Raw genomic sequence first — 23,937 nt, forward strand, 5'->3', positions numbered from 1 at the left:
CAAAAAATATTGCTTATGTCATGTATTGTTGTCTAATAAACTGTGATATGATTATTAGATAAACACAAACATGTCTTCATTACTTCCAAAAAGTTATGTCAACCATAATTTTATATGTGGCTTATATCACTACCAATTTTTGTGGTATTGACAGTTAACAATATTTTTTTCAACTAATATTTTTAACCAGATAGCAATTCAATGAACCAAATCTTCAAATCATATAGCAGAAAACCATCTACTGCAGAAGACCACACTAACCTGTAATATATCCCCCAACTGGCTTAAGGCTGTCAAACTGTTTATCATATTTCTTTCTTTCTTCAGAAGTGATGGCCCACATATTTGGGCCTCCTGAAAGACAAAAAGTAATACTTTTTAAAAATTATATTCAATTGGGGAAAATAACTTTTGTTGCCTTAGTAATAATATTAAACCTAAAACTTTTATGACCCATCTTGCTCCTACCAAATTGACAGGAATGTGGTTTTTTTCTTGGCAGTCATTCATTCTTCCTTCAAGTTTTTCACTTTATTATCTAGTTTTTAATATTTCAGACTGCTTTTTCACACATTTTTACAAACTCCCTCTTAAGAGATCAACACTGCCCAAATTCCAGATTTTTTAGAAAGCAGAGATTTTTGTCTCTCCCTTCATCCCTTACACTCAAAAAAAATCACTACTGCTGTTTTGCTAAATGGCAGTCTAATTTGCATAGAATCTAATTGTAATGCAACATTAAAACAACAGTTTCTTTATTTATTTAGATTCAGAACTATATGACTATTATAGATTTTAGAAATGGAGGGACAGGAGAAGTGGGGTAAAATCAATGTTTCTTTAGACACCCACCTAGAACATCTAGGACTGAAGCATACAACTTCCTAAAACATTATCTGAAATATTTTAATTCATTGACATAAAATATAACCCTATTTTGCAAATTGTAAGAATGCAACTTTATGTTACTAATATTTCTTAACATTAAAGGAGGCTGCATCTAAAGCTAGTTGGCATGGGTTTCCTGACTGAAGCAGGAAAAAAAAAGAGGAGTTGCAGAAAAATCATCAGAAAGGGTGAGGCCTTCACTGGACCTTTTCCTCTATTCCAGTGATGGCTAATCTTTTTGCCATTCTGTGCCAGGAGAGTGGGAAGGTGGGAGGGTTGCACGTGCGTGTGCCCAAACCTATAATTCTATGCACCCTGCCCAGTGGTGAAAGGTAAAATTTGTTACTACTGGTTCTGTGGGCATGGCTTGGGGGGGTAATGTGACTGGGTGGGCATGGCCAACTTTTTTTAAAAAAACTTTTAAAAGCATTTTTTCTTCAACCTTTTCAGCTGAAGAGGTTGTAAAAAAATGCTTTTAAAATCTCTGACAATCCCAGCTGGGTTGCCTGATCCTCAGGCTTTTGTTTTCTTTTAAAAGCATTTTTTTTTGCCTTTAAAAGAAAAAAAAGCCTCTGTCAATCAGGCAACTCAGGTTGGATTGTCAGAGCCTTTTAAAAGCATTTTTACAACCTCTTCAGCTGAAGAAGTTGTAGAAAAAATGCTTTTAAAAGGCTCTGACAATCCCAGCTGAGCCGCATGATCATCAGAGGCTTTTTTTTTTACTTTTAAAAGCATTTTTAAAAAAATTTGAAGAAATTTGAAGAAAAAAATATTTTAAAAGTAAAAAGAAACCCCTCTGATGATCGCATGGCTCAGCTGGCCAGGGGGGGCAGGGATTTTTGCTACCAGTTCTCGCAACCACCCGCCGCCATCGCTTCTTGATCATGCGATCCGGTCCAAACTGGGAGCATTTCACTCTTAGCCCTGCCCCCGCGCATACATGCTTTTTTTTAATTTGAATTTATATCCCGCCCTTCTCCGAAGACTCAGGGCGGCTTACATTGTGTAAGGCAATAGTCTCATCCATTTGTATATTATATACAAAGTCAACTTGTATTGCCCCCCCAACAATCTGGGTCCTCATTTTACCTACCTTATAAAGGATGGAAGGCTGAGTCAACCTTGGGCCTGGTGGGACTCGAGCCTGCAGTAATTGTAATTGCAGGCAGCTGTGTGTTAATAACAGGCTGCATTAGCCTGTTGAGCCACTTTCCAGCCCTTGTGCGATCCCCCTGCTCCCTGCCCCTGCTGCTGGCACACAATGGCCCGGTAGGCCCATTTCTCTCTCTCACCTAGCTCCAGAGCCTCTATATGAGTCTGGGGAGGGCAAAAACAGCCTTTCTCACCCTCCGAGGCCAAAACCAGGCCCATTTCCCAACTTCAGGCTGGACAGGATGTGACTTTTTTGCTGTCCCCAGCCTCCAGAGACTCCTAGAGAGGGACATTTCTGGCCTCTGGAGGGCCTGAGGGGTCGGGGAAGGCCGTTTTCACCCTCCCGAGACTCAAAGAGAGGTTCTGGAGCCAGGTGAGAGAGAAAAACAAGCCTTCCCAAAACCCCTAGGCCCTTCGGAGGCAGGAAACAACCTGTTTCCCTACGTCTGGTGGGCCCAAAAGGCCAGAAAATGAGCTGGCTGGCACACGCATGCACACTGGAGCTGAGCTCACATGACCACTGATATGGCTACGCGTGCCGCCTGTGGCACACATGCCATAGGTTTGCCATCACAGCTCTATTCCCTGGATTGCAACCTGCTTATCATTAATCTGGCAATGTATTAAAACCAGCCAAAAGTTCTTCCCTTGTTGGGTTTCTCTTTTGAGGGCATGGGGTGTATTTAATGCACACTGGTCTTTGGGGAGGCCATGTTGAGATGACAGGAGGACCACTACACCCACAACTGGTGAATGTTTGTTAGTGTATGTGTACTATTTGAGACTATTGAGGAAAGAAGGTTAAGTCCCACTTGGCTTCCTGCAGAAATGATACCTGAAGTGAGAGCTTGGCTTCCCCTTCAGAGGATGTTTCCAGTCTACCTGGTGGAAGGTAAGGTTTCTGAGTTCCTGAGTTTTTACTATTTTGATGGTGGGCTGAAAGATTTGTATGTGTATATGAATACATTAACATCTTAATGTATTGTTTACTATTTACAGTTTTTTTTCTTTTCTCTTATTTAAATTGTGTGACCAAATATTTTTACACTTCAATAGAGACCTTTTTCTTGACCAGAAATTAAATATGAAATGTCTATCAGGACTCTAAGTTATTAACATTAGAATATGTTAGCCATATGATATCTTCAATCTGCTGGTTAACTCCAATTGATTGGTTATCCAATTGTATTCTACTGTCTATATTGTCTTTCCTATAGTATTTACTGCATTCTATATTTGTACCACCTTTATTTTTTCTTGAAATAATACCAGTATTAAAATATATATTTTGCAATGCCTGTATGCTTTTCATGAGCATATCTGCACTGTTGATCCTTCATACTTACTGGATTATCAGCATATATATATATATACAGATATAGATAGGTGTGCACACATGGATACTATTATGAATAATTAATTTTTAAATACAAAAACCAAGAGTGAAGTGGTATATTTTAATGTGTAAATAACAAAATGACCAAATATAATGGTGTGTAATTAACAAAAGAACTAAAAGAACAATGCTTTTAAATGAAAAGCCCAATACTGACCAGCCAACTTATCAGTAAATAAGATTCTTAAAAAGTATTACCTGGTGGAGTGAAAGAGCCTTATTCAGTATTGGAAAAATAAATACTTTAAAGAAACTATTTACCATTTATGGTGGTAGGAAGCTGAGCCAACATAGTCTTGAACATAACTTGCTAGTTCTTAGCCATCTGCAAGAAAACATCATGAATAAAGTATTATTAATAACACAAAAGTACCAAAGGAAGCACATCTTTCTATAAAGGGCAAGGAAAATCCATCTCCAACTTCTACATAGAAATTCTGATCTATGTTGAGAGTACCCAAAAAAAGGATTGGAAGAAAGTTTACAAAGTATAACATGCAACTGGAAAAAATACTTTGTTAATTAACAGTACTTTTTAAATTAAAAGTGATACTAATTGTCAAGCAAGTTCAATGAACAGAACAATTGGCTTTTTTGCTATTGCTTTTTCCAGCTTTTTAAATTTAAATTTTAAAATCTTTTTAAATTTCTCAATCTAGCATTCATAGATCTGGCACTACCTGTTGGTCTCTAATCCAAGTATTATCTTTAATTTTTTTGAGATCAGTCACAGTTATTAGATTCTGCCACTTGCTGTGGCTTGGGCTAAGAAAAGGATACTCTTAGAAGAGAATCAATACATCTCCATACCAAAAATTGTAAAATCTCAATTAAAGGATCTCAAAGGAATGAAAAGGATATGAAAAAGATGTGGGGGGAGGGAAAGAAATTAAATACAATAAAGAAAGAGAAAGAATACAGGTAGTCCTCAACTTATTACGGTAATTGAGCCCTGAACTACAGTCCTAGGTTGTTGTGGTCATTATATGTGTCACCATGAGATCAGACCCAATTTTACAACATGTTTTGGGTGCTCATAAGCAAGTGCAGAAGTCTTTAAGAAACGCTGTGGTTGTTAAGCAAACGCTGCACTTGTCAAGCAAATCCATTTTACTCAATGGGTGCTTTTTTATTAAAAATTGGAAATAAAGTCTGGAAACGATAAAAAAATGTCAAAAATCATGGTGATGTGACCTTGGGATGCTGAAAACAGCCATTAAGTTGAGCCAAATGCCAAGGGCCGAAAATGTGATCGTGTGACTGAGAGGATGGTGCAACCATCGTAATTTTGAAATTTCATTGTAAGCAGCTTTTGGGTGTCCATCATAACTTTGAACTGTTGCTACCGTAAGTACCTATTCATAAATGGAGGACTACCTGAGGAGATCAAATAACTTTGATTATTTACATCCTTCACAATCCTAAACAAGTTAAAATATTCATCTGCTAATAGAAAGAACAAAACTATTGACTCTGCCTATGCTGCTAATATCCAGGTATGAAAAACATGCTTGTGAGGAGATACATAGTAGATCAGGCATGTGCTAATTTAGTCAAAAGCTGACTTCTCAGAAAATAAGTCAATCAAGCGGTGGTCATTTAAGTTCTGAATAATTATTCTTTTTCTATTTTCTACCCACTGACATCATTGGCCGGACGTAATCAAAACAAGAGGCAACCTGGAACAATTTCTAAAGACCAGCAATTTATCATTCAGTGATCAACTTTGTCTGGACAAGTTTCTTAACCAAGTAAAAATTATTATTCCACAGTGTAAGAGCTCTCTGCCCACCTCTCAAATATTGCCAGAAAATCTCAGAGAGAAAAACAAACCTAGAGAAGACAGAACTGTTTGCAGAAGCTTTGGTGGTTTGAACAAGCCAAAATTTCCATAAAGAGCAATGTTCCTGATTTTTCCAGATAGTAATTTATCCTCTAGTGTCTGAACAGTGTCATGAACTTCCCTGTAATAGTTTTTGTTTATGTCATGTCCTTATGGTGTTGCCTTTATGTCATCATCAGCTGCACTTAGCTGTTAAACTGATTCAATTTTAAAATTCCATTTTAAACTACTTTCTCCAAATACAAACTTTGCCCTGGCCATGCTCTTGCAGTAGAGAGCATCCAGACTAGTTAGGTGTGTGTGTGTGTCCAATTAAGCAGAGAGGAAAAGCCTGGAGCATGATCTGGGGGGGGGGGGAGAGGACCCTCTGGCTCTGTGTGTAGCCCAAAGCTGGCTCACTGTCAGAACTCACTTCTGTTCTGCCAGGGTAAACCAACAAAGTTAGGATTTTCTACAATGGCTGCTATAAAGAACAAATAGAACTCCAAAATACACATGGAATAGAAAAAAAAGAGTATCAGAGTCAAAAATAAAATCTAGATTGCAAGAATTATGCAAAACTAAGTTCACCTTTTTCATAAAAAATATAAATAATAAAATTTATTTTTGAATGTGAAGAGAGTTTGTTTCATAAAATTGTAATGTAATGTTCAACCCTTCCCCTAATGAAAGAATTACTTCAGAGACACACGTGAAAAAAGCAATAAGAAAGAAAGGTAGGAATAAAAAAGAGTTGAAACAAATAGAAAGGACAAATAGAACTGAAAGTAATCCACTTGATCAAGATTTAATCCCTACTGAAAAAAAGGATTGGAAGATCCATTGAAGCAAAAATATTTAAAGCTTCCAGTGCAGTGAGTTATTTTTTCACCAGTGGAAAACTGGTAAAATTTGAGCAGTTTGATTATGTATTATGCAGGGACGTGCTGAGGAATTTGGAAGGTATCTGCATGATAAAATCGCTCAGATCCGGGACGGGCTGGACGCCGATTGGGTGGATTCAGGCGGGATGACGCAGGCAGGTCTTGAGAATATTGTTTGGGTGGAGTTCGACTCTGTGACTCCCGAAGACATGGACAGGATACTGGGGAGGTTGAATGCTACCACATGTTTAGTGGACCCGTGTCCCTCCTGGCTGGTGCTGGCCACTCAGGAGGTTACACGAGGCTGGCTCCAGGGAATTATTAGTGCTTCTTTGATGGAGGGAGTCTTCCCAGCCGCCTTGAAAGAGGCAGTGGTGAGGCCCCTCCTTAAGAAGCCTTCCCTGGACCCAGCTATTTTGGCAAATTACCATCCTGTCTCCAACCTTCGCTTTGTGGCAAAGGCTGTTGAGAGTGTGGTGGCATGGCAGCTTCCCCGGTACCTGGATGAAACCATCTATCTAGACCCGTGCCAGTCCGGCTTCAGGCCTGGGTACAGCACGGAGACGGCTTTGGTTGCGTTGGTTGATGATCTCTAGAGGGCATGGGACAGGGGTTGTTCCTCTGTCCTTGTCCTGTTGGATCTGTCAGCGGCGTTTGATACCATTGACCATGGTATCTTGCTGCGACGGTTGGAGGGTCTAGGGGTGGTGGGCACTGTTTTTCGGTGGTTCTCCTCCTACCTCTCCGACCGCTCACAGACGGTGTTGACAGGGGGGCAGAGGTCGACTGCTAGGCAACTCACTTGTGGGGTGCCACAGGGGTCGATCCTCTCGCCTCTCCTGTTCAACATCTATATGAAGCCGCTGGGGGAGATCATCCGTGGTTTCGGAGTGAGTTGTCAACTGTATGCTGACAATACTCAGCTGTACATTTCCACCCCGAACCACCCCAATGAAGCCGTTGATGTGATGACTCGGTGCCTTGAGGCCCTTCGGGTCTGGATGGGGACGAACAGACTCCGACTCAACCAATCCAAGACGGAGTGGCTGTGGATACCAGCGTCCCGACACAGTCAGCTAATTCCATTGCTGACTGTGGGGGGTGAATCGTTGGCCCCAAGGGAATCGGTGCGCAATTTAGGCATTCTCCTGGATGCACGGCTGTCTTTGGAAGATCATTTGATGGCCGTCGCCAGGGGAGCTTTTTATTAGGTTCGCCTGATTCGCCAGTTGCGTCCCTTTCTAGACCGGGTTTCCCTTTGCACAGTCACTCATGTCCTCGTTACATCCCGCCTGGACTACTCTCTACATGGGGCTCCCCTTGAAGAGCACCAGGACGCTCCAACTGGTACAGAATGCGGCCATGCGGGGGATTGAGGGAGCGCCTCGTAGCTCCCATGAAACACCTCTCCTGCGTAGGCTGCACTGGTTACCGGTGGTCTTCCGGGTGCGATTCAAGGTTTTGGTCATCACCTTTAAAGCGCTCCATGGCATAGGACCGGGATATCTACGGGACCGCCTGCTGCCGCCAGTTACCTCCCATCGACCAGTTTGCTCTCACAGGGAGGACCTCCTTAGGGTGCCGTCGGCCAACCAATGTCGGCTGGCGGCCCCCAGGGGAAGAGCGTTCTCTGTGGGGGCTCCGGCCCTGTGGAATGATCTACCTGTGGGACTACGTCTTCTCCCTGATCTACGGACCTTTAAACGCGAGCTCAAAACCTTCTTCTTTCACCAAGCAGGGCAGGCCTAATGATAAATTTTTAATTTGAGCGTTTTTAGTAGGGTTTTTAAGGGGTTTAACTTATTTATTAACTATTACTCAGTAATTTTAATATTTAGCTTATTGAATCAGATTTTTAATTGAATATTGTATTTTAAATTTTTTTGATATCTATGTTTTATCTATGCTGTACACCGCCCTGGGTCCTCGGAGAAGGGCGGTATAAAAATACGAAAAATAAATAAATAAATAAATATTAAATATATACTTGAATATATTAGCTATGGGAGCTGCCATGGGAACCCCCTTAACTTTCTTGTACCTTTATTTATTATTTTGATTTGTACTGGCACTGTTTTGCTGCAGTTTTCTTTCCTTATCCATGGCTGGATTTAGTCTGTGTTGGGAAAGAGAGTTGGGCCCTAGGCCTTTGCCCCTGGGGCTTGGGTCTCTCTCTTCTCCTCTTTAACATTTACATAAAACAGCTGGATGAGGTCCTTTGACAGTATGGAGTGTGGTATCATCAGTACATTGATGATATCTATTATACATCTCCACACCTGGTAGGGCAGATGAGGCTATTAGGAGGCTATTAGGTGAAAGTCCAGATAATGAGAAACCAACTTTGACTCAACCCTGGCAAGACAGAGTGACTCTGGGTTTGGGGCCTCCAGCGACTGGTGATTTGCCATGTCTGAGTCTGGATGGCGTGGAATTTGTGCACAAGTTCAGAGTCTACCTAAATTTACAGTTATTCCTCTATGAAGAGGTGGTAGCCATGGCTGAAGGGAAATGGGGGGGCTTTGCACTAATTCATCTTTTGGAACAACTGTGCCCTTTCCTGGACTGGGGGACCTTCCTCACAGTCACTCATGCTTTAGTTACTTCCCGTTTGGAATACTGCAATGTTTTACAGCAAACTATTCTTGAAGACCACCTGGAAATTACAGTTGATCAAGGATGGATTGGTGCATGCAGCATTGGGCACCCCTAGTTGGCCTACATTATATTCCTGTTGTGCAAGCTGCACTGCCTCTAAGTTTCCTCTCAGGTACAATTCAAGATGCTAATTATCACTTTTAAAACCCTACATGGACGGGACCAGGTTACTTGCAAGACTGCCTCTCCCTATAAAGGGCTGTGGGAAACATGAGAAAGAGCTGCAACCAAGCCAACTATCAGATTTGCAAGACTGATATCAGCCCTTCAAGATAAACCAGATTTGGAAACCAAAATCATGAATAATAAAACTACTTTTATTATAGGATTACATTAATAGAATCTTGCAAGTCTGAAAATGCCTCCCATCTCCCTGCCTTTATTTACAACAGAACTAGGGAGGGTCAAGTCTGAGATGTTTTCTCAAATTATATTTCTGCTTCAGACTAAGATTCCTCTTTTCTAACTGCTGTTTTGGTTACAGCTCTTCCTCTTATTTCTCAAGTTATTCTCACAGCCCATTATACTCCCTGGAGGTATCTGCCTGTCCCACTAGAGCATTGCTTCTCAAATAGTGGGGCGGGCCCCCCAGGGGGGGCGCGAGGCTCCGTAAAGGGGGGCGTGTTTGACCTCGGCAAACACTGTCATAACAACCTAAGCCCCGTGTTTACAGTCGCGCGGGGGGGCCCACGAAAAATGTTTTCTTCTTCCTAGGGGGGCATGACAGAAAATAATTGAGAAGCACTGCACTAGAGAGATAAGAAATTATATTTTTTTCAGCACGTTTATTGCAATACTAGCATTTCCCGAGACAAGTTCTTCATGAAAATAGTGTTCACTATTAGATTGAAAACACCACCAACAAGTCTTCAACAAGAAGATTTGTATCTCAAATGTTCTCCATTTACTCTGTTAAGAGTCATTCAAAACCTTCTAGATTTAAGCATAAATAAATTAGCTCATTTACTGAGAAGTTCAAACTGTGCTTCATTTAAATGTTTCTTTAAAGAAAGAAGGAAGAGATGCTTGAACAATGTCAATTTACTCATTGGGTGACAATAATCTCAGCTGGGTGGAGTCAGAAGTTTCCTGCTAGCTTATATTTGTGAGACAATACACTTCATGTCTGGTTTCCTGTGACTAGCCCAGTCTTTCCTCCCTACTATATCTAGAATTTGGATATAGAAAGTCTTCATACCCGTTAAAATGCCAGGTTTTTGAGATGTAAAAAATAATCAGACCAAGACCATTTCAGACCCCACCACCACCTTATTATGGTTTGTCGCATAGTCAGATTAGATTTGGCTTTATTCACCTATTGAGCTTTTCCCAAGACCCTGGGATAGTCAGATGTGGATGTTTGATGGTGTTTATTTATTTATTTATTTATTTATTTATTTATTATTTAAACTTTTATAGATATTTAAACTGTTACAGAATGTAAGCTATTCCAAGGAAAGCTGCCTTTTGCAAGTGACTGATGGTGAATTTGTCAATGCCAATGGTGTTCAAGTGATGCTCCAGTTCAGTACTGGGTTCTACTTACCTTCGCTATCGGTTCGGAATTGAGAGCTCACGCAGGGCGCTTCTGTGCATGTGCAGAACCTTCTGCGCATGCACAGAATATCCATGATGACGTCTGGGTGGGTGAGCGGAGCCATCCACTGCTGCCACTACTGGCTCACTGGAACCGGGGCAAACCGGTAGAAACCCACCACTGCTCCAATTGTTTTGCACCAAAGGCAGCTATTATTACTAGCTTTGATTTCTTTTCCCACATTCGTGCTAAAATCCCAGAGCACTTTAGTTTCTTATTTTTATTGAAGTCAGCCAAATGTTCAGACTGGATTTGGCATTTTATCCATCTATTTGTTGGTATCCCACTTCTATGATTTTTACAAATAACTCAAGGCAGTGAACATATCTACCACACCTTCCTATTTCTCCCACAACCACCCTGTGAGGTGGGTTGGATTGGGCTGACAGAGAGTGACTGGCCCAACTGGCTTTCGTAGCTAATATGGGGACTTGAACTCATGATCTCCTGCTTTCTAGCCTGGTGCCTTAACAACTTTAATTAACAAGCTCTCTTAATATAATACGTGTTTAATATTTAATTTAGCATATAAACTGCTCATAAGATTAATCCAAACCTTATGTAGAATTCCCCAAAAAATCAGGCAACTTGAACAAATAATAGAGTTCACTAAGTCACATGATATTCAAAGCAGATCTGGATCAATATGTCAAATTGCCCTCTTCAGATTATACTACAGATTACCCTCTTCAATTGGATTCATACAAAAATTTGATCTTCTGGTAAAGCCATTATTTTATTGATTTAGACATATGCTTTGGATCGTCATGTTGAAAGGTGAAATTCCTCTTCATCTTTAGCATTTTAGCAGAGGCCTAAAGGATTTGTGTCAAAATTGACCGATATTTGGAACTGTTCATCTTTCCCTCCTTCAGCCCCAGTTCCAACTGAAGAAAAGCAGTCCAAAACAAATAGGCAGGGTTTAGGAAAAGTGCTTTTTCTGTTGCTGCTCCTCTGCTGTGGAACATCATGCCCTCAGAGATGAGGAAAACCCCCAATCTTTTGACCTTCTGCTATGTAGCATTACATGGGGAATAAAGGGATCCACATAACCATGGGGCTGATTGGTCCCACAAGGAATCCCCCCTGCCTGAATTAACTGCTAATCTCATCTTGGAATTCTCCATCTTTTGAAATTTTACAATGTTGTTTTACATGTATATTTTAAATTTTCCTCTTAAATTATTTTGTTTTTTAATGCTTAAATTTACTAATTAAATTGTACCTTTCCCAGAGTCCCTGTCTGAGAGAGATGGGAGATTAAGAAGTGTGAAAAATAAATAAGGCTGCTACCATCATCTTCACTTTGGTGATGCACAGTGTTGTTTTTGAACCAAAATATGTTTTGGAATTATGGCCAAAAATTCGGTTTCATCAGACTACATGCTTTGTCAAGACTTGTAGGTTTTTGCAAAATGTAGCTTGTAGCTGGGCTTGGATGTTTTTCTTTGTATTAAAAAGTTTCTGTCTTCCCACCCTACCAGACAACTCAGAAGAATATGGGACATTGTTGTCACGTGTAGTACACAACCAGTACTTGCCAGAAATCCCTGCAGCTCCTTTAATTTTGCTGTAGGCCTCTTGGACTTGTTTTCTTCTTCTTCATCAATTTTGAAGGGACATCCACTTCTTGGTAATGTCACCGTTGTGCCATATTTTGTCTACTTGTTGATGACTGTCTTCACTGTGTTCCATGTATATCCAATGCCCTGGAAATTTTACTGTAGTTGTGCCCTTCTCCAGACTGATAACTTTCAACAATGGGGCCTCTGTGGCTCAGACTGCTAATGCAGTCTGTTATTAACAGCAGCTGCTTGCAATTACTGCAGGTTCTAGTCCCACCAGGCCCAAGGTTGACTCAGCCTTCCATCCTTTATAAGGTAGGTAAAATGAGGATCCAGATTGTTGGGGGCAATAAGTTGACTTTGTATATAAATATACAAATAGGATGAAGACTATTGCTAACATAGTGTAAGCCGCCCTGAGTCTTCGGAGAAGGGCGGGATATAAATGCAAAAAACAAAACAAAACAATGAGATCCCTTTGATGCTTTGTAAGTTCTTTGCAGACCATGGCTTTTGCTGTAAGAGGCAACTAAGTAGTTGTAAGAGGCAACTAAGACAGAAAAACCCAACTAGAACACCTGAACCCTATATGGACTTGATCAGAGTCATTTTAATTGATGGCAGGTTTGAAATGACTGTTTAATGTCAGTCTGAACGTGACTGGTTAATTCTGAATACAGTCACATTTCTATTATAAGAGGATGTGAATACTTATGCAGCCACATTCTAGTTTCTTACTGTTATTCCCCCTCCCCCCCATTTCAAAATTTTTCAATTGAATTGTGCAGCTTATATGTTATATTAAAGGTGTGGAAAACCTGAAGTGATTTATTCTGGTATGGGGTTTTTTTTACATCTCAAAAACTTGGCATTTTAATAGGTACCAATAAAGGAGAATACAGTATTTGTAGCTCAGGGTTGAAATGAGGGGGTCCTTGGTGCTCTCTGAGCTTGGTTGTTTTCCTGTAGATGTTTCATTACCCAAACTAGATAACATCATTAGTACTGAATGATGTTAACTAGTAATGAATGTAATGAAACATTTGCAACAAAGCAACATAGCTCAAAAAGCACCAAGGACCCCTTCATTTTAATAGGGTGTGTAGACATTTTATATCCACTGTATGTCCACATATATACAAGAGAATCTCCTCCCTAAAATTCAACTTTTGTTATTAAGAAGGAATTCACTTCCTCCTTAATAACAAAAGTTTAGACTGAACAACCAGTACCAGATACCTAAATGATTCTTAGGTATCTGGTACTGGTTGTTCAGTCTAAACTACCTTCTATGGAAATTGCCAAACTCCCATAAAAATATTTTTTGTTGAAATCATTCTGTCATTGACATTAAGATTTTGCCATGCAGATGAATATTTGAGTTTCTCTGTAACTTGATTTGGAAAAATATTAAGAATTAAGGTTACTGAAGAAGGCATATAAACTTCCAGTTTACTTTAAAAGCTACTGACCACTTCTAAGCTTTTCTCTGAATATGGCCTTGTCAGCCTGAAGACAGTGATGCTTATGTCCCGGACATTCATATTTACCTAGAGTTTAAAACGATTAAATACATCATGACAAACAAATTGGGTTGCAAAAAGAACCAATTATTCTCCATATGCATAACCTATAAGCTTTGAATTCCTGTAGATCCAGAAAAGAAATCTTCCCAGGCCCACAAGTAGCTTTGAAAGATACAATAAGTGCACAGCAACTAGTTCAACCTGTTCTACCTGGCAAGGTTGACAGTTCAGATGCCAATACCACCTTTCCTGCTTGATCTGCTCTCTAGTCTAAACATTTCAGTATACTTTCAAAATGTATATCTTCAAAGGCAAAAAAATGCATCTTTTAAATATCTGACCAGGGGTGCTATAGTCTTCTCACTATTTATAGTATTCTTGCCAATCCTCAAATCCATTAGAAAACTGCATCAACATGAACTTTGTTATCTTCATTGTTAGTCTCTATCCTGCTACTATTGTCTCTACCCTTAGTCATTGCAAGCCACCTGACTTCCCTCCAACATAATAGGTGGCAAAGCCTTAATAGATGTTGCACGTTTTGAGGCTGTCCTTAGTATAAAAGGAAAATGCTACCTTTCATCAGATAATACGTAGAGGAAAGAATTTTTTAAGATGGCATTCAAATTATATAAACAAGTGTTTCTCAACCTTGGCAGCTTTGAGATGTGTGGACTTCAGCTCCCAGAATTCCTCACAACTCAAAGCTGCCAAGGGTGAGAAGCACTAGTCTATATAGAGAATACACTCACATCAATTATATCTGATTATATTAAAATGAATTAAGGACCTATCTCACAATAAACGTTGGATCACTTAAAACAATTCATCTACATTTCTAAAAATATCTGCTCTATAAGCAATAAAATTATGTTTAGTTTGACATTTAAGCAATGAAGACATTTTTTTATATTGCAAGCCTGATATGGGATAAGTTAAAACTACTTGTGGGGTGAATATACAAACCTAAAGGCATAATTAAGCTTGATTGAGCTCCATTTCATTTTTTTGCATAAATAAAATATTTGGAACAAGTGACAAACTTCAACGATCCTGATTGCACCATAGCTTTTGCAAATGGAAAGAATCTACTTTCTATTTGGCTGCCTTACTGCACAATATGTGTAGAATGTTTCTATACATATAGAGATGGGTTCACCGCTACTGTGCTTGGATATGTTGGCAATAACACAGGCAGATTTTTTGAACTATAGCTCTACTTTATAATGTATCTCTAGCAATGAATTTATTAGCAGCTTGGCAATGATAGAATGTGAACTCAGATAAAACTCCCACTATTCCTAGGACACTCTAGATGATTATTTTTTGGAAAATCCTATTCTAGAGATTAGAATACTAATCTCAAGAATTTTTAGTGTCAAAAATTAATTACCAACTCAAACATTTTCTTTAGTTTTTCAGAAAGTTCTCATACTAAAGTATTTTATACAAAGAACTTATTTTTATATAAAAATTCACAAACAGCACATAATGAGGTTCACAATATTCCTAGTAATTCAAAAAAGAGGTTAAGCCTAACAAGCCTCTCAGAACACAGCAGAACTGGTTCCTGAGCAAACATTCACACAATTAGTATGTAGTCTAGTTTCTTTCAATGTCATGTATGTTTCCTAAGATGTCCTTTAAATAGTTTTACTCTTCAAAAACCTGTTAACCCAACTGCACTTCTTAGAGTATGAGAAATAAGATTCTGAAAAAATATTATGTTAAAATAAAAATAATAATCTTGATATTTTCATTTCACCTCATGTTAAAAAAATTTTCAAGTCATCCCATTACTTTTAAGTATGATTTTATTCTAAATATTGATAGGATATGGAAAAAGTGTGTGCTCTGTACTGATTACTTTAAACAAGACAAAAACATGGATTTCACTCATCTTATTCTTTTTCACCACACCCTCAATTTTTGCCAAAAAAGTCTAGTATTAGTTAGTCCAAAAGAGAAACTTCTTTATTTTTAATAACAGAATAGAGTTATTCTGTTGACAGTAGTACAACAGAATAACCAGATTGACAGTAGTACAAATACTTTTGTTAATTTTGAATATAAAACAACTTCTTTGTTCCATTATATCCTGGTAATTAAGAGTTATAAGGCTTCTCTATCTATAATACACGCATACATTTATACACGACCATATTAACTCTTATTTCATAGATATAAATATACATAGCATCCTTTGGTTAGCCATACAAATGCATTTACTTATTTAATATCATCCAAGTTATACTACTACAAAAAGCTTGATTTATATAGAAACACAAATAAATATTTAAAGTGTATGCATTTGTACACGTATATAATTTATATATGGATAATTTCACAAAGAAAGTCACTTTTACAGATTTTAAGTTTGAAAGCAATAAATGCAAGTTACAGGAACACTGCAAAAAACACATTAAGAAAGGTGATAGATATCCAAAAGCTTCAAAACACACAAGACTTGCTATTTAACAATAAATTGTTAAAAATCAGCTATAGTTCTAGTTTTATTTTTGTTTTAAAGCCCTGGCCACTGCAACTATTTGTATCCCCAAGTCATTTTGATTGGCAAGGCAACACGCATAGCTGTACTGTATTTATTTTGCCTTTCACTTTCTGCAAGCTACCCCAACTAGAGAACTCACACAAAACGAAGTCATTAGCAAAAAGCGTGCACTTGCAAACCGAAGCCCCTTGGAGCAAAAGCAGCCGGAGGCCCCGGGATTAACGGTAGGAACACTGGGATGCATTTGGCTCCAAGCTTGACAGATGCAGCGGAAGGGGAGCCGACTGGTTGCGCTTAATGGCGACTCCCAATGGCCTGGCGCTCTCGCTCTTCCAAATCCCGAGCACAAGCCCCGCCCCGGACCCTTCGCGGCTGGCTCGCAAAACACCGCCGCAGCTGGCAAGACTCTCTGCCCTTGGCCACGGCTCCGAACGCTTCCCCAGATCCTCGCTCAGCCCGCCGGCCGACCCTTCCTCTCCGATGCGTCTTCCCTGCAACCGCAACCAGCCTCCCCCGCCGCAGCTCTTCAGAGCCCAACCCGCCTTCATCCCGATGTTACCACCGCACTTCCCATTAAACGCAATGAGCAAAGAGACCGCCTACCTCCCCCCCCCCCAAGGCAAGGGATTCAAGGCAGCATTCTCAGATAACTCCGGACCTCGGTCGCCTGCCTGCTTGACTGCGGGTCGCCCTGGCTCAGCCATCGCCCCTCCGGCAGACTCTGGCGATAGGCCTGGAGCAAAAGCACCTGCGCCTACCTGTTGCGCCGCTTGTCAGCACTTTTCTCTTCCGAGAGAGCTGGTGGACTGCCTCCTTCCTCTGGCTTGCACTTCCTCCTCCTCCTCCTCCTCCTGAGGCGGCTGCGGCTGTTACCACCGTTGCGTCAAAACCGGAACATGGCGTCGGGGCCAGCTACTATATATACAGGAGGGAGACGCGGGAGTAGGAGTTCCCTGCGTGGTTGGGCTCGGGCACTCCCGCGGAGTTTCAGGGAGCCTGCAGATCGCCAGTAGAATACCGCCTTCCGGAATTCTTGAATCGATTGCCGAAAGGATATGCAACCCAGACGGCTTGTTTGTTTGTTTGTTACCGATTTAGTTTGCCACAAGTGGACAAAAATGGCCGAAAGCGCACGTTCTTTGGGTGAGCCAAAACTGTGTGAGATACCGATGCTCCCCCTTTCTGTGGATGGCAAACGGAGGTTTAGCCCCACTTCTGGCCAATCACCGTTATGTAGCGAAACTCTCCCGTCGCTCCGCTCATCTGGAAGCCCAGTAGAGCCTGTGACCCTTTTAATCATCACACAGGCTGAAAAGAGAGGCAGGTACTTGTTCACCGATATACTTTCCCAATACTGAATTCTGCTTGATACCCATGAATTTTGCCTAAACTCAATTGCTCCTTAATTGCCCCGGAAGAACCGAAGAAAACTTATTCCTCAGCACTAGTCTCCCCGCCTACCATTACCAACTTGACATTTAAATTTAGTGGGGAAAATGTTTCTAATAAAGCTTTTCTTTTCCTTGGGATTAATTGATTTTGGATTTCCAAGATTAATTTCAGAAATTTGGACGAGAGAGGTAAAGATATGTTTAGCTCTCTAAAGTCTAAAAAGCAATGTTTAAAAAGTAGAATTGCTGCAATGATGAAAACATTAAGGGAAAAACTGCGTTAATCTAAAATTTATGCCAAAATTTATGCCGTTTAATAAAATTGTTAGAAAGGGTGCTACAGATTTTTTCCCCAATGGTCTAGATGTCAGGAAGGGCATAAGCTTTTCAGCATGTAAAATTGGAGTATTCTTTAACAGAGTTGCATCTTTGACTTGTCTATTTATCATGATCAAAAAAATAGGTTGTTTTACCAATTAAAGCTACACATCCTATAGCACGCAATTTGTCATCCAACCCTCTTCCTCATACATGTGTCAAATAGCAACAGTCATAGAAAAAAACAAAGCCAAATGAAGAGCAATAATCTCATAACCACTTTTCAGAACACTGGAATGACTCCATTTGACAAGGTCTCTAGACCCAATGACTGAACCTACCTTAAGCTATTAGCTAGGGACAAGCAAAACATGAGCAAGAATGCAGTACTGTAGCTGCATCTGATACAGTGACTTGAAATTCAACAGATTCTGCATTACAATCTAAAGATTGTTTAAGAGAAAACTGAAAGGTCTTCAAAGATGTGAAGTCCGGTAAGATTATCATACAACATATAAGTTATTTGCAGAACTCATTAGTTAACCCATCTTAGCCTATTGCTGCTATAGGCTACATTATATGAATAGTTTATAATGTTTCAAATTCTGCAAACGCAGAAAACTGATTAGCTTAATATCCTTAACATGTCATGTGAACACGAGCATTCACTATTTAGTGATTGAGCTATGCTCACATAAGGTAGTCTTTGAGCCAAGCTCAATTCCCAATGATTTCAAAGCCTTATTCAAGATAAATGGAAGAACTATTGCTTCTGGAATTTTTTTTATTCTCAATGTAGACAATAGCCCCGAATTCTGTTTCCCATCCCAGTAGTACCATACTGATTTCAAAACATTTACTTTTTACTGAAATGAGTTGAAATCAAAAGCTGATTTCATTTCTCAACAATTAAGAGTTTCTGAAATTAACATGGCAGCATTACTTTGCTACCATGTTTCAAATTAACATGTTATTTATGATGTAAATAAAGCTTAATTTCATTTCTGAATAGAAATTTTATAGTGCATATTATAATCTTGGCCAGCATTTGTTTTTATCCAATTAAATATTATTACATTTTTTTATACAATACATAAACATGAATAAAATTGGATTTATCACTGATTTCTGAATCTGCACTACTATTAATCTTCTCATAGTTTCCATCACCAATCTCTTTCCATTTATGACTGTATGACTATAACTTGTTGCTGGCAATCCTTATGATTTATATTGATATATTGACCATCAATTGTGTTGTAAATGTTGTACCTTAATGAACGTATCTTTTCTTTTATGTACACTGAGAGCATATACACCAAGACAAATTCCTTGTGTGTCCAATCACACTTGGCCAATAAAAAATTCTATTCTATTCTATTCTATTTCTGACAATACTGTGCTCCAATTGAAGGTTTATTATAATGGATGAGTTATATCCTAAAAGTATGTAACAATGTTGAGTAACATAAATTGGAAGATACGATAGCATTTTTGTTTCAAATAACTAAATACTAGTGTTGAGGTTCCAATTACTACAATAGTTAACTATTCTTCTTGGCATATTTACCTTTCTTTACCAATGGATAGGGGCAATACCTGTAACATTATCACTTTACTTTTACTGCTGCTAAACCAACAATAGTAAGAGCAGAGATGGCGCAGTGGTTAGAATGCAGTACTGCAGACTACTTCTGCAGTTCAAATCTCACCAGGCTCAAGGTTGACTCAGCCTTCCATCCTTCTGAGGTTGGTAAAATGAGGACCCAGATTGTTGGGGGCAATATGCTAACTCTGTAAACCGCTTAGAGAGGGCTGTAAAGCACTGTGAAGTCTGTAAGTGTAAATGCGATGCGACGCTATGCTTTATTGCCTTTATAAGGCATTAAACATAGTTACAATAGAAAATGAATTGGAGAATATAATGCTTTTATTGAAGGTATGTTATACTACTTCGATTTCCTCTTACTCAGTATGCCCTACAAGTCCAAAGTCAATCCTACAGTATTTATCTTTTTATTTGCCTTATCAAATACAAAAAGAACTTCTGGAGTGGACATGAGCACCCCTTGGCAACCACTTTCAATTTTGTAGCACTTTGGCAACAAATTAAGGGATTATCTTTGAAATGTGAAAACTCTTTTGAAAACTCCCATTGCAAAAAAGTTAAACTTTGGGGACCAATCCCTTCTAAAGATGTCACCAACATGTTTCTTATGGCCTTCATATGTTCCTCAATTGTCAAAAAGGTTACCTGCTCTTGTTTAGAATGTTTATATATGTAAAGACTGCTAAACACAAAAAAAACCCTAAGTTTTCTTAGGTAACTTAGATACCTTTCATCTACATGCTTTTTCAAGAGTCACTGTTAAAGATATATCCTAAAATTCCTCGAACAATGTTTTTTTCCAAGTAATAGCCCCCTAGCTTTTATTCAGTTCTTCATTCACTTCTTTCTGAATTTCTTTTTCAATTTTCGATGTATCATACTCTAGTATCATATCAAATTGTCTCCAAGGCATTTCCCATTTTTTAATTCTTTCTTTGTCTTTTTCTGTAAGATATTCGTCAAAGTTGATGCCCTGGATATTGTATTTTGGATGTTCCCAGCGTTTTGACCACGGTTTAGGCTTCATTTTGACCTTCATCTAATATAATTCAAAGTAAAATGTGTTAGTATGTGAATATTGTATTCCAGCAAACTACTTTCAAAAATTATATATTATACTCATAGAAGTCCCAGTTCATACATACTGATTTTTATCAATGCTGAGAGATCAGATGTTTCCCAATTATTCTTAGAATGGGTGAACTTGTGCCAATCACCGTTTGCTGATTGAAACTCTCAGGGATTATTATACTCCTTGATGAAATAACAACAGCAACAAAAATAGGTGGGCTGTACTTCACAGGAACCTTATTGGTCAAATACAATGCTGTGCTGAAACCTAAAATCAACTGGAAACCTTTGGAATTTGGCAGTTTTTAGAGAGATCTTCATGCTCATAATAAGATATTTGTTTTTCTTTGTTAACTCAAAAACAATTATTTATATAGGAGGAGAATGCTGACAATAATAAAAACAGGGTAATTACCATATACACGATAGTCCTCAACTTATGAATATTTGCTTAGCAACTATTCAAAGTTATGATGGACCTCCCTGGGGATATTTACAACCAATTCTGAAGTTCTGATGGCCAGGCCCCCTCCGCAGACACGTGTCTGCATGTTGGGTGCTTGGCAACTGGCCCGTATTTATGGTCCTTTGCAGCATCCCACAGTCTTGTGATCTCACTTTATAACAGTTTAGCCAAAAACTAACATTTACTTCTGGTTTTCAGCTAAACTGGCCCCTAGTGAACCATTGGTCCGCTTATCAACTGCAGCTTTGCTTAATGATCGCCACATAAAAAGTCATAAAAAATTGATAATATAGGTGACCTGATTTATGACCATCGTTACTGTGTGGGGCAGGTTCCATTTCAATAATAAGTCAAGGACTACCTGTAACCTGACAGGAAACCTCTACTGGGAAAACATTCTCCAAGCAAGCAGAATTCTGTACAACAGCTTTACAATGCAAAATTATTTTCAAGGACAACAAATTGTTAGCTGCATGCAGCAGTTACCCCTTCATATTACCTTATTGACAGGAACTTCATCATAAAGAATGTAAGACACAGGCTTCATGTTTACATCAACAGTGCTGAACTCTGGCAGAGCATCTCGTAAATACATCAAGTTATCATCCAGCCTCTTCTCCAACTTCAAAACCTTGATCTCATGGATTAGAGGATTATATAATTCATAGCAGATTTCAACACCTTAAAATGAACATTATTTCTTTAATTGATATAGCAAATGCTTACCACACTTAGCTAACATATTCAGGTTTTCTTAGAATGGACCCATAATGCTCCAGATTTTAAAAATAAGAAAGCTGAGTTTTCTTTGTGTGATATGGTCAGTTCTTAGTAATTTTTAACCTTGCTGTTTGAACCCGATACTGTTCCCTTTTGTGAATGTCCTGACTGCATCCTTAAAAGGCATAACAAACTTTGTGTACTCACCTTGTCCATTTATTACATTTCGAAGTTTGAAGGTTGCACCAAGTCCCTTTCCTGATCGCTGAACACAAATTCCTACAAAAGTGTTGCATTTTCCATTGGAATAGGGATCCATTGCAGAAACAGCAAGTATACTTCCTGGGAGAAAAGAAAATAATTCAACATTCAGAGAAACTAAGTAAAGTCAGACCAATGGATTAATATAGAGTAAATATAACACATTAAAAGAAAAGTCAACTATTTTCTGATATAGTTTTGTTGCATGTTGCATACTTTCAACATTCTGGAAATCACATGAACAGCATGGGCAAATACTGCATATGGGACTAGGATTTCTGCATGAGAACTAACGAGAAACTCTGATTCCTTCAGAATTAAATGAGAAGCCAGGCTCACCAGCAAGCAATTGATCAAAAATATACATATCAGCTCCCATGCCCACTCTATTATACTATTTATACATATTTATATAAGGAGAAATATTACTAACTCTGTAACATTTAGAATAGAATTTCTGTCTAAACTGAGTACTGTATTTGGTTGTTTACTTAGGTATGCACAACTATTACATTAATTTGTAGACAAAACCTTCCAAATAATATTGGGGGGAAAATGTCACAGTTTGGAGGTACCTACTCATTAAAGTTAATCCAAACCTTATGCAGAATTCCCAAAAAAGTCAGGCAACTTGAACAAACAGTAGAGCTCACTAGGTTCACATGATGTTCAGAGCAGTTCTGGATCACTTCAATACTACTAAATTGAACATTATATATAAAAACATGTTTTCTTTTACATTACAGTACAATTATTTATGATGTAAGCAATGCCACATTATGAAATTAACATTCCAAATATAGTACAGACCGACATAAAATTCTGGAATATTGATTACTTTTCTTCTTTTTATCATATATTGTCTTTCAAGGAAGAATTTTAAATTATTTGTTCTCTGCCGTGGAGGGATGAATTCAGGACTCAGGAACCTATAAATATAAAAAAGAACATATAAATAACTGCAAAATAAAAGAAAATATGACTTGTTTAACATTTAAAGATCAAATATAACTAATGTTATTTTACCTTTTCTCTTTTGCTTGTTGTTTTAATTCATCGATAATGATTGGCTTGGGAGGTGGTTTAAATTGTTCTGGTTCTCCATCTTTACTGTTGAATCGTCGAACTGATAAAGAAAGGCACCCTTTGGAAGAATATTTACATTAATTAACTATGTTTTAACAATATCTACATATCTTTACTAGTCTTGTGTACTGTACAACCAAACATCCTTGTATTTCAAGTCTGTATAAAAAATTATGAAGACACTTAAGAAATATAATCAGATCCATATTGGCTTCTAATTGTGATCCACCTTAGATATTAATAACTATACATGTAAAGGATGCAGCTGGATTGTTGAAAATGCAATTCATACAATAGAAAAACAGTCTTCGGCTATTTAATACGTTTATCACAGCATAAATTTTTGCGGACTAGGGTTTATTCCATCAAACGCATAAAGTGCTAACCGCAGTTGACAAATGCAAGTTTTAAAAAAAATGAAGATAGGCTTGATTCACACACAAGGTGCAAAAAGCCGAAAAGTAAGACCAGAGTTCTAAGGAAAGATGGGGGAGCCTGAGATGCTACAATTTTCCGTTACGGGGTTCCGGGATATACAAAACTAGAACCAACTGAAACGGCGATCCCTATTTCCATAGCCTCTCATGCGGAGAACAACGACAAAAGCATGCACAAGGAGACAAGCCAACACCTTCACACTCAACAAAGGCCTTTCTTTTTAGGAATAGGTCTCCTCGGAAGGCGGAACACGTTCAGAACGAAAACTTACTACAGCGTCCAACAAGCGGCGACCAAACCTTCCTTGCAAGAGCGGCCATGACGGTTCAGGACTATGCCGTCCAAAGAGAAAAGAGCGCATGCGCCTGAGAATGCTACGGCAGCCTCAGAGAGACAAAATTGTTCTCGCAATGAAAATGCTATCCAAGCGGGAACGTTCTGATTTCATTAGAACTTTTCGTCCGGTTTTGCACCGCTGAAAGTGAGTATTGTCGAAATTAGGGACGCATTTCTGCGCCAAACTGCCCCTCTCCCCATATATTGATGTTCAAAATAAGATTCTTAAATTCTCACTCAG

At 38.8% G+C, this 23,937-nt stretch overlaps 2 protein-coding genes across 2 annotated transcripts in view; both read right to left on the bottom strand.

The window, feature by feature from the left end:
• The window catches only part of ITSN2 (intersectin 2), a 95,331-nt gene extending 78,273 nt beyond the window's left edge, over window positions 1–17,058 (bottom strand). The window contains exons 1-3 of the mRNA XM_058184619.1: window positions 16,759–17,058; window positions 3,698–3,761; window positions 262–354 (exon numbers count right to left, since the gene is read on the bottom strand). Coding sequence (XP_058040602.1) covers window positions 262–354; window positions 3,698–3,740 — 136 coding nt within the window. The 5' untranslated portion in view covers window positions 3,741–3,761; window positions 16,759–17,058. The remainder of the gene's footprint in view (window positions 1–261; window positions 355–3,697; window positions 3,762–16,758) is intronic.
• Window positions 17,059–19,621: 2,563 nt separating this feature from the next.
• MRPL19 (mitochondrial ribosomal protein L19) lies at window positions 19,622–23,716 on the bottom strand. Its single transcript, XM_058184596.1, has 6 exons — window positions 23,632–23,716; window positions 22,863–22,980; window positions 22,647–22,765; window positions 21,783–21,917; window positions 21,355–21,536; window positions 19,622–20,357 (listed from the first exon to the last, which is right to left on the bottom strand). Exons 1-6 carry the CDS (start codon window positions 23,678–23,680, stop codon window positions 20,133–20,135), a joined length of 828 nt encoding a protein of 275 aa, XP_058040579.1. The 5' UTR covers window positions 23,681–23,716; the 3' UTR covers window positions 19,622–20,132.
• Between the last annotated feature and the right edge of the window lie 221 nt (window positions 23,717–23,937).

This window comes from Ahaetulla prasina, chromosome 1 (assembly GCF_028640845.1).
Source record: "Ahaetulla prasina isolate Xishuangbanna chromosome 1, ASM2864084v1, whole genome shotgun sequence".
NCBI classification, from domain to species: Eukaryota; Metazoa; Chordata; class Lepidosauria; order Squamata; family Colubridae; genus Ahaetulla; species Ahaetulla prasina.